At 53.2% G+C, this 11,680-nt stretch overlaps 1 protein-coding gene across 1 annotated transcript; it reads left to right on the forward strand.

Moving 5' to 3' along the window:
* Positions 1-1,222: 1,222 nt before the first annotated feature.
* On the forward strand, positions 1,223-8,679 carry KRT8 (keratin 8). The gene is made up of 9 exons (XM_086399336.1): positions 1,223-1,648; positions 4,044-4,252; positions 4,887-4,947; positions 5,394-5,489; positions 6,069-6,233; positions 6,506-6,631; positions 7,390-7,610; positions 7,729-7,787; positions 8,266-8,679. The coding sequence occupies exons 1-9, from the start codon at positions 1,304-1,306 to the stop codon at positions 8,418-8,420; spliced, it is 1,437 nt and encodes a 478-aa protein (XP_086255462.1). The 5' UTR covers positions 1,223-1,303; the 3' UTR covers positions 8,421-8,679.
* Positions 8,680-11,680: the final 3,001 nt, after the last annotated feature.

The following is an 11,680-nucleotide window of genomic DNA, read 5'->3' on the forward strand; positions in this document are numbered from 1 at the left end:
ATCAGAGAATCCAGCCCCAGCCATTAGGTAATTGCTACTGGAATCTCTGCCTTGGGGACCCAAAACCTGTGCTTTCCACCCACAGCCTGCCTCACCATGCCCCACCCAGGCCCTGGGTGCCTTATTCAGCTCCCCATTCTCCAGCCTTCTGCAGGTGCATGCGGTGCCCCAACCTGCTCTCCTGACTCATTTTCTTAATGGGTTTGGGGAGACAGGTGCAGGGACTCTTTTCCTTCTCCTACGGCCAGCGGGGGACAGGGAGGTGGCCGAGAAAGAGAAGCTGCCGGTTGACTCACCGTTGGAGCTCCCCACTCCACCCCCACCTCACAGTCCTGCCTCTTTCCTGTGATCCACCCACTGGGGGCCGTGGGAATGACTCCTGCAAGGAGTGATGAGCAATGAGATGAAGCCCCCGATGCAGCCACCTTCTCTCCTGACCTCCCCCAGCCCGCCCTTTAGCTCTTGTTCATCCTTCGCTGTGCCTTTCAGGCCCAAGAATCCTGTGATCTTGGGAAGAGAGAAAGACACCACGGCGTTGTGTCCTGGAAAAGCACTGTGTTGGATCTCACTTTAACTTTCACATACAGCCCCATAGCTAAGACAGTGTGTGTTCATTCATTCATTCATTCCAAGAATATTTTCCCAGTGCCTCCTGGCACTGCACCAGGGGCTGAGGGCACAGCAGTAACTGAGGAAAGACCAGGCAAATGGTTGACCTCAGGTTCAATGATTTGGAACCCAAGTGTCCAGCCTGGGCAGACCTTCGTAATCACACGAAGTGGAGGAAAGAAAGAACACAGGGTGGTGTCCTTGGAGTATCGGCTGCTCAGAGGAGACTCAAATGCCAGGGGTCCCTTGCTGGCCATGTTCCCCAGTGCGTGCATTTATTTCCCATGGGAGGGAAGGAGATAAGACCCAGGCTTTGGGGCTGCAGTGGCTGGGCAGCCCTGGGCAAGCTTTGTTACAGGGAGCTTGTAGAGGCTGGCAGAGTCCTTGCTCTTTCACATTCACAGAGTTGCCTTTTCCTGGGTTCCAGGGTGGTGCAGGCGTGGGCTCCGGGGTGGGAGCAGCTCTCTGCTGCCCCCACCTGAGTCCAGCCTGTAGGTGGCAGGTGTCAGGTTAGGCCCTGCCCCCTCAGGGACTAGCCACTCAGCTACAAGGCCAATCCCCTCCTCATGGGCTGGGCTCTGTTTTATAAAAGGCCATCGGGGAGCTGTACCCCACTGAGAAGCAGCTTCTCGAATCCTCGACTCCTCGACTCCTACTCAGCTTCGGCCTCCTCGCCTCCTCTCCAGCCTCCACCATGTCCATCAGGGTGACCCAGAAGTCCTACAAGGTGTCTACCTCTGCCCCCAGGTCCTTCAGCAGCCGCTCCTACACCAGTGGGCCCGGCTCCCGCATCAGCTCCTCGGCTTTTTCCCGAGTGGGCAACAGCAGCGGCTTTCGCGGTGGCCTGGGCACCGGCATGAGCATGGCTGGAAGCTACGGTGGGGCCCCAGGTTTGGGGGGCATCACAGCTGTCACTGTGAACCAGAGCCTGCTGAGCCCCCTCAAGCTGGAGGTGGATCCCAACATCCAGGCCGTCCGCACCCAGGAGAAGGAGCAGATCAAGACCCTCAACAACAAATTTGCCTCCTTCATCGACAAGGTGAGGGCTCCCCTCTGCGTGGCTGGCAGTGCCTGGGGCTGGACCAGGATCCCAGCCCTTTCTCTTGGTCACCCCACCCATGGGCACATCTCCAGCCCCTCACTAGTGTCCTGCTGGGCCCCACCCACTCTGGCAACATTCTGCCTTCCAACTAGTGACTTGGCCCCTCTGCGCACTTGGGTTTGGGCAGGGGAAGGGATAGGGAGGGATTTTGGAGGCTTCTGACTGTAAATCTTGGGGGCCCCTGACTCACTCGCCCATCTCACCCCAAGTCTGTAAAGCTCTCAGCCTCGAAGTGTTCCAGGTGTTTAGCTGTGGGAGGGGAGTTCCTCCCTCCGGGTCACCCTTCTCCCTATCCCAGCCCCAAGGGCCTTTCCAGTACTGCTCCTGTGCTTTAAAAAAATTTTTGTTTTTTTAATAAAAGGAATTTGATAGAATTCTAGGAGAAGGAAGCAGCAGTCCTGATTCAAGCAGGCAAATATTGATCCAGGCCTATGGGGTCCTAGGGATCTGAGAGTGGGGGACATCAAGATGAGTCATAACTTGGCCAGGGCCCGGGGAGCTGACCTTGTGGGCGGGGCCGGGCGGGGCAGAGACCAGCCCCCACGGAGGGGTGAGGGGCAGAGGCTGCGTGCTGGAGACCCGCGCCTAGTCTCCTGGGGAGCACTTAGCACCTGGGGTTTCGGGGGTGGGGGTGGTGGGAGTGTGTCAGGGTGGAGTGGGGTAGGGGTGGGGTGGGGTGGGACGCCAGGGACTGGCTTCAGGAAAGCCCATGCAGGATTCAAAGTCTGCGGGCGTGGGACACCCTACCCGCGTTTCACGTCCTTTTAAACCCCAGGATTTATGGTTTCAGATAAGGCGCCTATCAACCAACGCCCCTCTCCCCCCGCCTCGGCCCTTGTCCCCTCACTCTTCGCTCCTCAGCTCTGCCCCAATGACCTGGCTCCACTTTCTCAGGGAAGGCGCCAGGCCGGGTTTTGCAGCCTGGGGTTGGAAGCGGGTTGTTGCTCCCTTAAGGCCCCAGGGCCCCCAGCGCTGGAGGACGAGTTCCTCTATGCTGACTGGCTCCTGGGAGGCATTGTGGGAGCGGAAGGAGGGAAATCCTGGGGCAGATTGGCGCCTTTAAGAATAGGAGTCCCCTGGGAACCGGGCCAGCCCCTGTTTTTGGGGAAAGCTTGGTGGTTCCTTGGCCTTAGGGACCCTTGACTTGACTTCTTGACTGCCTTTAGCTAGCTCTGGGGTCTTCCCAGTGAGTAGTTTAGCAGAGGCGGAAGGTCCCCAGTGCTCTACCCTTTCCTTTGATGGACTAACTTGCTAAATCTGATTTCCTCATCTACAAAATGGGCTCCCTAACCCCTAAATCCAAGAGGTTTTGCCTATTCAGGCATATAATACATGTAAGAGCTTAGCAGTGCTTGGCCTACATTAAGCAGTCTAATAAGGGTAAATGTTATAATCACTTATTTTTTATAATTTTGGGACAGAATGAGCTGAGGAAGAAAGGGATTTACAGAGATGGATTTGCTGGATCTGAACCAAACCCTTAAGACAAACTTCTTTTCCAAGTCCTCCTAATTTAAAAGAAGTTCCAACTTTGGGTTAATTAAAAAAAAAAAAAAAGCATTCCTCTTTTTGGGACCAGTTTGTTATTCTTTCTTAAAAAATTTTCTCTTCCAACATAGTTTAATTTCATCCTAAAATCTGGATTCCTCCAACCCAAGGAACCTAGGACCTTTGTGTTCTGGACACGAAAACAGGATTGTGGATTCAGGGTAGAGTAGGGTGGGGTTGGATGTCGGAGAACACAAAGAGAGGGCTGTGGGGAGGAGGGTCTTCAGTTTGCAGACAGATTTACCTAGTTTCTTGCTCTTAGAGATGGGGCTTGGATAGGGCTTGCCTGAGATCTTCTAGGCCATTGCAGGGTTGAGGAGACCTGGGCTCAGAGAGGGGAAGCGACTCAAGATCAGTAGCAGCATTAGGCTAAAACCTAGGTCTTCTGGCCAGTGCCTTCCAGACTGTAGGGCTGAAGTTTCCCTGTAATCTATGAGTCTCTCAAAGCCACTCCAAATAATAATCATGATTGTTTGATATGAACCGTCTGTATTTCTTTCAATCATGAAAAGTGTTAATCAAAACTTGGCTACTTTTACTGATGTGTAATATACAATCTCAGTCAATAATACCTATTTTTTTCCTGAAAGTATAACTTCAACATAATTCCTAGATATCTACTTCCGACCATGTACCCCCTTGTCTCCCCGCAGCCCAACACTAATGCAGTTCTGGAGACCCAGCTGCTTGGGGAGTGGATTAAGGGAAAATACAGTGCTTGCTTTGTGCCAGACTTTGAGCTCTGGCCTGATGTGACTGTGGACTTTTCTGCCCCATCATACAGGTGCGGCACCTGGAGCAGCAGAACAAGGTTCTGGAGACCAAATGGAACCTCCTGCAGCAGCAGAAGACTGCCCGGAGCAACATAGACAACATGTTTGAGAGCTACATTAACAACCTCCGTCGGCAGCTGGAAACTCTGGCCCAGGAGAAGCTGAAGCTGGAAGTGGAGCTTGGCAACATGCAGGGGCTGGTGGAGGACTTCAAGACCAAGTGAGCCTCCGTCCTCCCCAACTGAAATCAATCACCCTGCCTGGCCCCTTGGGACCAGAGGTTTCAGACCCTAAGGCCCTCTGGTTTTGGGGCAGTGCAGTCCTGTATAATTAGGGTGACCCCAGGACAGTCTGGGTTTATGTCCATTTTTAATAGCACTTCCCCTCCCCCTTCAATTGCAGAACTGTCTTGATTTGGACAACAAATTATCTTCTAGAGTTTACATAGTAAATCTAAGATGGGAGACAGAGGTAGCCAACAGGCCTCTGTTGTATGTTAATAGCCCTGGCCCCTATTTCTTCCTTATCCCTGATTTCCGGCACATTCCAGAAAGTTCTGTCAAAGGTCTCCTGTCAGTCACTGTTACTAACCCTCCTCATATGCCTAATCCAATATATATTCATGGATTTGAGGAGACACTTCCTGCTCTAGGCTTCCTCACTGACTGGGGATGGTGTGGGGTAAGCCTGGGGAGACAGTAGCTGGTTGGGGCAGAATGACCAGACCAATTATCTCATATCTTTTTACATTTCCATTAACCGAATTTTCTAGATATTCTTCCCCCCCTCAAAAGACCCAATGGCAACCTCACCTTTCCCTTTCATCCTCTCATTCTATGTCTCTTCCTTATCAGGTATGAGGATGAAATCCAAAAGCGCACAGACATGGAGAATGAATTTGTCATCATCAAGAAGGTGAGGGAGCACCCCTCCCCCCACCAGACACAGAAGGCTGGCGCTTAGAGCCTCAGGCTAGAGGCTTTCTGTTCTTAAATGTTTCCAAGTCATGGGACAACATTTGGGTGCCTCCTAGGTACTGAACATAGAAGGACAGAGCTCGGTGCATTTGGACAGAACTATGCAGCAGCATGGGTGTTGGAACATGGTTAAGAAAATGGAGCAGTGGAACTGGAGGTCCAGCTATAGAAGGCTTCCAGGCCGAGGGGGAGGCGGGAGGAGGTGGAATGTGCAGGAAGGTGAGGTAAAGGGGCTGGGAATGCAGGTGTGGTGGGGCAGAGACCGGACTGGATCGCTGAGGTGGGAAGGCAATTAGAAAGTTCTAAGTATAGGCCCTTGGGTGTCCCCCAACTTGGAATCAGGAGTGGGCACTCAGCTCTGGCTCCCCTTTCCCCACCCCACAGGATGTGGATGAAGCTTACATGAACAAGGTAGAGCTGGAGTCCCGCCTGGAAGGGCTGACTGATGAGATCAACTTCTACAGGCAACTGTATGAAGAGGTACGTTCTTAGTTGCCGGAGACTGGGGTTCCCTGGCCCCATCAGAGGCTCCTTCCAGCCCCGCCAGTGCACCAACAGACAAGGGCCCAACCCGGAATAATTCCGGCTGCCATTAGTAACCTGGCATGGATGTCCTTTATGTTCTGTCTCCCTGAATGAGGGAGGGTTTATTACCCCATTTCACAGATGAGAAAACGGGCTCAGAGAACTGAAAGAGACTGTCCAAGGTCATCATACATACTGCAGAGTGGTGACCTGGCTACCTCAGACCTGCCCTGTCCCTAGGGTTTAGATAGATCCTTTGGGCCATATGGGAGCCCTCGGGGGCTGCCATACTGGTAGCTGAGAGCGTGGAAGGGCTCTGCCCCTCTGGTCTCTCACCCAAAGCCAGATTTCTTTTTAGCCTGGCCTCATTTCATCTTTACTTCCCACCAAGTTCCAGGTCTTTGACCCATCTTCCTTCTTTAGGAACTTTGCCTTCTCTCCCGCCCTGTCTTGTCCCTTGTGGAAGGCCCTTCTACAGAAGGGGACTCCTTGTGTGCGGGGCCAGGGCCTTACCACCTCCCCTTCCTGCCACAGGAGATCCGTGAGATGCAGTCTCAGATTTCTGACACGTCCGTGGTCCTGTCCATGGACAACAACCGCAACCTGGACCTGGATGGCATCATCGCTGAGGTCAAGGCCCAGTATGAGGAGATCGCCAACCGCAGCCGGGCTGAGGCCGAGGCCATGTACCAAATCAAGGTAAAGAGCAGGGGCTCAACCTGGTGCTCCCCTTTTGGGTAGTTCCGGATGCTAGTCCTTCCTTGAGGGAGAAGCGAGATTTCAAACTCTGCCTGCTGGGAGTGCGGCTGCCAAGTCGTGCCGGGGGACAGGGATGGGATGTTTCAGGCCCAGAGGTGTGGAGCCAGGTGGGCGTGAGATGACCTGGGCTCTGGTGACTTGGCTGAGGGTACTCTTTCCTTGGAGGGACCAGGAGTCCCGTCTCAACCTCACTCCTCATCTCACATCTGCAGTATGAGGAGCTGCAGACACTGGCTGGGAAGCACGGGGATGACCTTCGTCGCACGAAGACGGAGATTTCTGAGATGAACCGGAACATCAACCGTCTCCAGGCTGAGATCGAGGGTCTCAAAGGCCAGGTATGGGCTGGGCTGGGGGTGGGAGAGGGTCCTGGGACACCTCTGGGGTGGGAGGAGATAGTACAGAAAGGAGTGAGGTGTCTGGGGGTTGGGGAAAGCATCTCGGGAGTTGGAGGGGTAGCTACAGGCCAGACTGTTCTGGGAGGCTGAGGGGTCAGAACAGGGGTCACGGGTTGGGCAGGTAGGTTGGAGGTCCAGGATGGGTTCCCCAAGCTTGCTTTATCTGTATTATAAATCAGAGTGCTTTATATATCAGATGACTTAAGGGGGTTTAGAAAGCAGAGATCTAGTCCCATTGGGAGTGGGGAGTACAGCATCCCAGGTGAGAAGTGTGTGCAGGAGGGATCTGGAAGCTGCTCATGTCCCCCCATTTCACTTCCTGACTCTCACCCACCGATAACATTTTCTTCCTTTTTAAAAAAAAAATTATTTATTTGGCTGCTTTGAGTCTTAGTTATGACACGTGCACTCTCTGTGTCTTGTGGGCTCCAGAGCATACGGGCTCAGTAGCTGACATGTGGGATCTTAGTTCCCTGATCAGGGATCAATCCCTGCGTTGCAAGGCAGATTTTTAACCACTGGACCATGACGAAAGTCCCCTCTAACATTTTATTGGAATAAGATGGGTGGAGTTGGTTAGGCCAGGTCGTGGAGAGGGGGTCCCTAAAGGAGGGGAAAGGGAGAGTGGGTGCAGGTGGAGAAGGAGAGGAGGCAACCGGCCTCTGCTTTACCTGCTTGCTTGTCCCCTCCCCCGACAGAGGGCTTCCCTGGAGGCTGCCATCGCTGACGCTGAGCAGCGTGGTGAGATGGCTGTTAAGGATGCTCAGGCCAAGCTGGCTGAGCTGGAGGCCGCTCTGAGGAATGCCAAGCAGGACATGGCGCGGCAGCTGCGCGAGTACCAGGAGCTCATGAATGTCAAGCTGGCCCTGGACGTGGAGATTGCCACCTACAGGAAGCTGCTGGAGGGCGAGGAGAGCCGGTAGGTGTGGGGGTTCCCTGAGCACCCCTGGTGCACCATCCCTGGAGTGCGGGAGATGGGACCTGGGTCCTCAGGGCCAAGGGTTGGTCCTGATGTTCCATGTGTCCTCTGGGTACAGGCTGGAGTCTGGGATGCAGAACATGAGTATCCACACCAAGACCACCAGTGGCTACGCAGGTGAGTGTCTGCGTCTTGGGGGAAGGGCCGGAGGGCAGCTCCTCTGCAGGTCCCTCTGGTACAGCTGAGGAAGCTGGGGCCCAGCTAAATGTCCTGTCCAAGGTCGCACGCATGCGTACGTGTGCTCACTCAGTCGTGTCCGAGTCTTTGTGACCGTACGGACTGTAGCCCACCAGGCTTCTCTGTGGGATTCTCCAGGCAAGGATACTGGAGTGGGTTGCTACGCCCTCCTCCAGGGAGTTTTCCTGACCTAGGACTCGAACCCAAGTCTCTAACATCTCCCCAAGGTCACATAGCTAATAGCAAGACCCTGTCCCACCCTGCTCCTGGTTTTCGCCCAGTCATCTTGGAGAAGTGAACCAGGGCAGTTCCCCCTCCCTGAGGACCACTTCTGGAGTATCAGGGAGATAGGGGGAACAGCAAGCACCTGATGTGAGCATAGCCTCCCATACTCACGTGGCTGTCTTTTCCTGACCAGGTGGACTGACTTCGTCCTACGGGACCCCTGGCTTCAACTACAGCCTGAGCCCCGGCTCCTTCAGCCGCACCAGTTCCAAGGCTGTGGTTGTGAAGAAGATTGAGACCCGCGATGGGAAGCTGGTGTCCGAGTCCTCTGATGTCCTGTCCAAGTGAAAGGCTCCTGCGGTCCCTCCCAGCCTCTCCGGCTCATTGGCTCCTGCAGATGGAGCTGTGCAGGGGAGCATCTGCATAGGAGACCTGAGGTTTCGCCCCTGTCCTCCGCCCACACCTGGGGGGAGTCGACTGCCTGGGGTTGCCCCTTTCGCCCATGACCCCACCTAAAAGCCAATGTAAGCGTCTTTTTCAGAATAAATCCAATTCGAGTATCTTTTTTTTTCAAAATAAAGCTTCAGTTGGCTCTGCCAACCCGCTATGCTGTATGCAGCCCTTGTTTGTGAGGTGGGAAAGAGGTTGTCAGGAGGCCTGTCTCTGGGATCAGAAGCTGGGGTGGGGGGCCACGTGGAGGAGAGTCTGGCCTCTTCCAGGCTGATCCCAGAGAGACTATTTTTGCTGAAAAACTCTTTGATGCCTTGGTCTCAAATACCCCACTTGACTCTTATCTGTGCAGCAAACCCTGTTGGGGAGCAGAGCAGATTTTGGGTGGGAATATCAGGAGGGTTTCCTTTCTGTAGGCCTCACAGGTGATTGGCATCAGGATCAGGCCCTGAGAGACCAAGTCGGCCAAGTTAGGCCAATGGCCTAACTAAAAATCAGGTATTTGTACCCCGCGCCATCCAGTTCTCAGGCCTGTACTCCTCAACCAGGCATATGGCGTTTTCTTGGTGGCCAGAGATGCCTTTGTACCGTCTTCATTCCTTAACATCTGGGGACAAAGAATCCCTAGGGACACAGGAAGTTCCTGGAGAGATCTAGAGTCCATTCTCAGCAGCTGGGTGTGTCACACCCACAGTTTCTAGAAGCCAAGATGGTATAGGGACTTGGCATGGACTGATGCGCCCTTCCCTGCTCCACTCACAGTCACAACCACCCTCCCCGCCCCCCGCCCATGGTTCCTCGGCACTCTTTTCCATCCATTTACAGGCAGTGTTTGTGTGATATACAGCGGAGTATGTAAAGGGCGTGTGTGTTTGCACGTGGAGGGTGTGTTGTGTGTATATGGGTGTGGATGGGTTCTGTGGAGTGTGTATAGGGGTTTTGCTTATCTCGTAGGAACACGGGTCTCCAGGGTTCAGGGCAGGAGCAGGGCTGGGTGGAGCAGGGCGTCTCTGGTACTCGGCTCCACAACCACTACCACCACTCGTGGAGTTCTGGGCAGATTCGCTGGCCCCTCAGTGCTGGACGAAGTGAGTCCTTACTTAGCACGGCTGAGATGGGGGGCATTTTCAGACTTTCCCAAACACCGAAGGAGAACGAACAGGTGGGGGCTGTCTTACTACCTCCCTGCTGCCCACCTCAATGGAGCTGCTTCCAGACCCAGATGAGACATTCTGCCTCCTCCGCCCCCATCACCCAGCCTGGGACCAGGGTCAGGGCTCTGTCCCCTGTCACAGGAGAGGACTTCACTCTGATGATAAAACTTAACAGCACCATTATTCGGAGCAGTGACTCTTAACTACTGTGGCAGCAGCTCTCAGTACGAAATTCATTTTTATCAAGACCTGCCAATGTTTATTGGAGAAGGCAATGCAGCACCCCACTCCAGTACTCTTGCCTGGAAAATCCCACGGGCAGAGGAGCCTGGTAGTCTGCAGTCCATGAGGTTGCTAAGAGTCGGACACGACTGAAGCGACTTAGCAGCAGCAGCAGCAGACGTTTATATCTATATAAATGAAAGAAAAATTTCATAAGACAATATCAGCCATCTGCCCTCTGTTCACATGTGACTGGCCGTCTCACTGGGAGCCCAGAAGATGATGTTGAGACCTGAACAGGTGCAGTAAGCACCCAGTGAGAGAGATTTCTCCCCCACTGAGGCCTCAAGTCAGCATTTCCAACTGTGCCCCACAGGTGGAAGCCAACCACCTGTCTTATCAGGCCTTGGCCCTGGGGCGGTGGGCATGTGGTGGTGGTCGGGGGTGGATGGGCAGCCATCAAAGGTCCCATCAAAGCTCTCCTGGAGTTCCCACCCCTCCCTCCACTCCCTCCACTGTTTGGTTATGGAAGAAAGCTCCAGGGAGAATTCCCTTTCTGTCTTCCACTCCTCCTTCCTTTCCTGTTTATTGTGTATCTAAGACACCATCTCCTCTGGCTTTGCTGTATTTAATCCCGTAAAAGAGCCGGGTCCTCCAGTTCTCGTTAGATGAGACACTGCTGAAGGATGGATGCTCATGTTTCCTTCATACCTGCCTGGTGGTAGATCTTGTGCTTCATCACATTTCAAGTCTCCGAGGATCCAGGCAGGCAGGTATTAGAACCTCCCCCTTCTTTCAGGAGCTGTTTTTCCAGCTCCAACCCCATGGTTCTGGTAGCCTGCCCCTAATAGCACCTCTTCTCTGGGGCCAGAAAGGCGGAGGGAGCCAGGCTTGGCCAATCACAGGCCCCTTTGTGAGGTTAAGAGTAAATGCAATAAAATGCAGACAGTGTTCAATGGGTTTCTTTTGACATTCACACTGAAATGGAGAACATTGCTGTGTCACAGAAGATTCCCTTGGGCCCCTTGCCAGGGTGCAGCTTTTCTTTTAATTGAAGTATAGTTGACTGACAATGTTGTGTTCGTTTCTGGTGTACAGGAAAATGATCCAGTTTATCTATCTATATACTCACATATATACACACATGTATTCTTTTCTAGATTCTTTTCCATTATAGGTTATTGTCGGTCAGTCGCTAAGTTGTGTCTGACTCTTTGTGACCCCATGGATTGTAGCCCACCAGGGTCCTCTGTCCATGGGGATTCTCCAGGCAAGAATACTGGAGTGGGCTGCCATTTCCTGCTTCCCGGGATCTTCCCAGACCAGGGATTGAACCCGTATCACTGCTTTGGCAGGTGGATGCTTTATCCCCGAGCCATAGTTCCCTGTGCTGGACAGTGGGTCTCCCAGGTGGTAAGAAGCTGCCTGTCAGTGTACGAGACTTAAGACAGCAGGGTTGAATCCCTGGGAAGACCCCTTGGAGGAGGAAATGGCAACCCACTCCAGTGTTCTTGCCCGGAGAATCCCAGGGACAGAGGAGCCCGGTGGGCTACAGTCCGTATGGGGTTGCTAAGAGTTGGACAGGACTGAAGCAATGTGGCACACCCGTAGCATACAGTGGAAAACTGTTGTTTATCTATTTTATATACAGTTGTGTGTTTTTGTTAATCCCAAACTCCTAATTTATTCCTGCCTCCGCCCCGCCCTTCCCATTTGGTAATCATTAAGTTTATTTTCTATGTCTACAGAGTACACTTAAAAAAATGCAAATCAAAAGAAAAT

Source organism: Bos grunniens, chromosome 5, assembly GCF_055505025.1.
Source record: "Bos grunniens cultivar Pamir isolate PY7600 chromosome 5, Bosgru_T2T1.0, whole genome shotgun sequence".
NCBI classification, from domain to species: Eukaryota; Metazoa; Chordata; class Mammalia; order Artiodactyla; family Bovidae; genus Bos; species Bos grunniens.

What these genes read in the sequence shown, in the direction of transcription:
- KRT8 (XM_086399336.1), top strand. Translation starts at nt 1,304, where the DNA reads ATGTCCATCAGGGTGACCCAGAAGTCCTACAAGGTGTCTACCTCTGCC. An exon ending in AGGCCATGTACCAAATCAAG is followed by an intron (nt 6,234 to 6,505) that starts GTAAAGAGCAGG and finishes TCACATCTGCAG; the next exon opens with TATGAGGAGCTGCAGACACT. An exon ending in GACCACCAGTGGCTACGCAG is followed by an intron (nt 7,788 to 8,265) that starts GTGAGTGTCTGC and finishes TTTCCTGACCAG; the next exon opens with GTGGACTGACTTCGTCCTAC.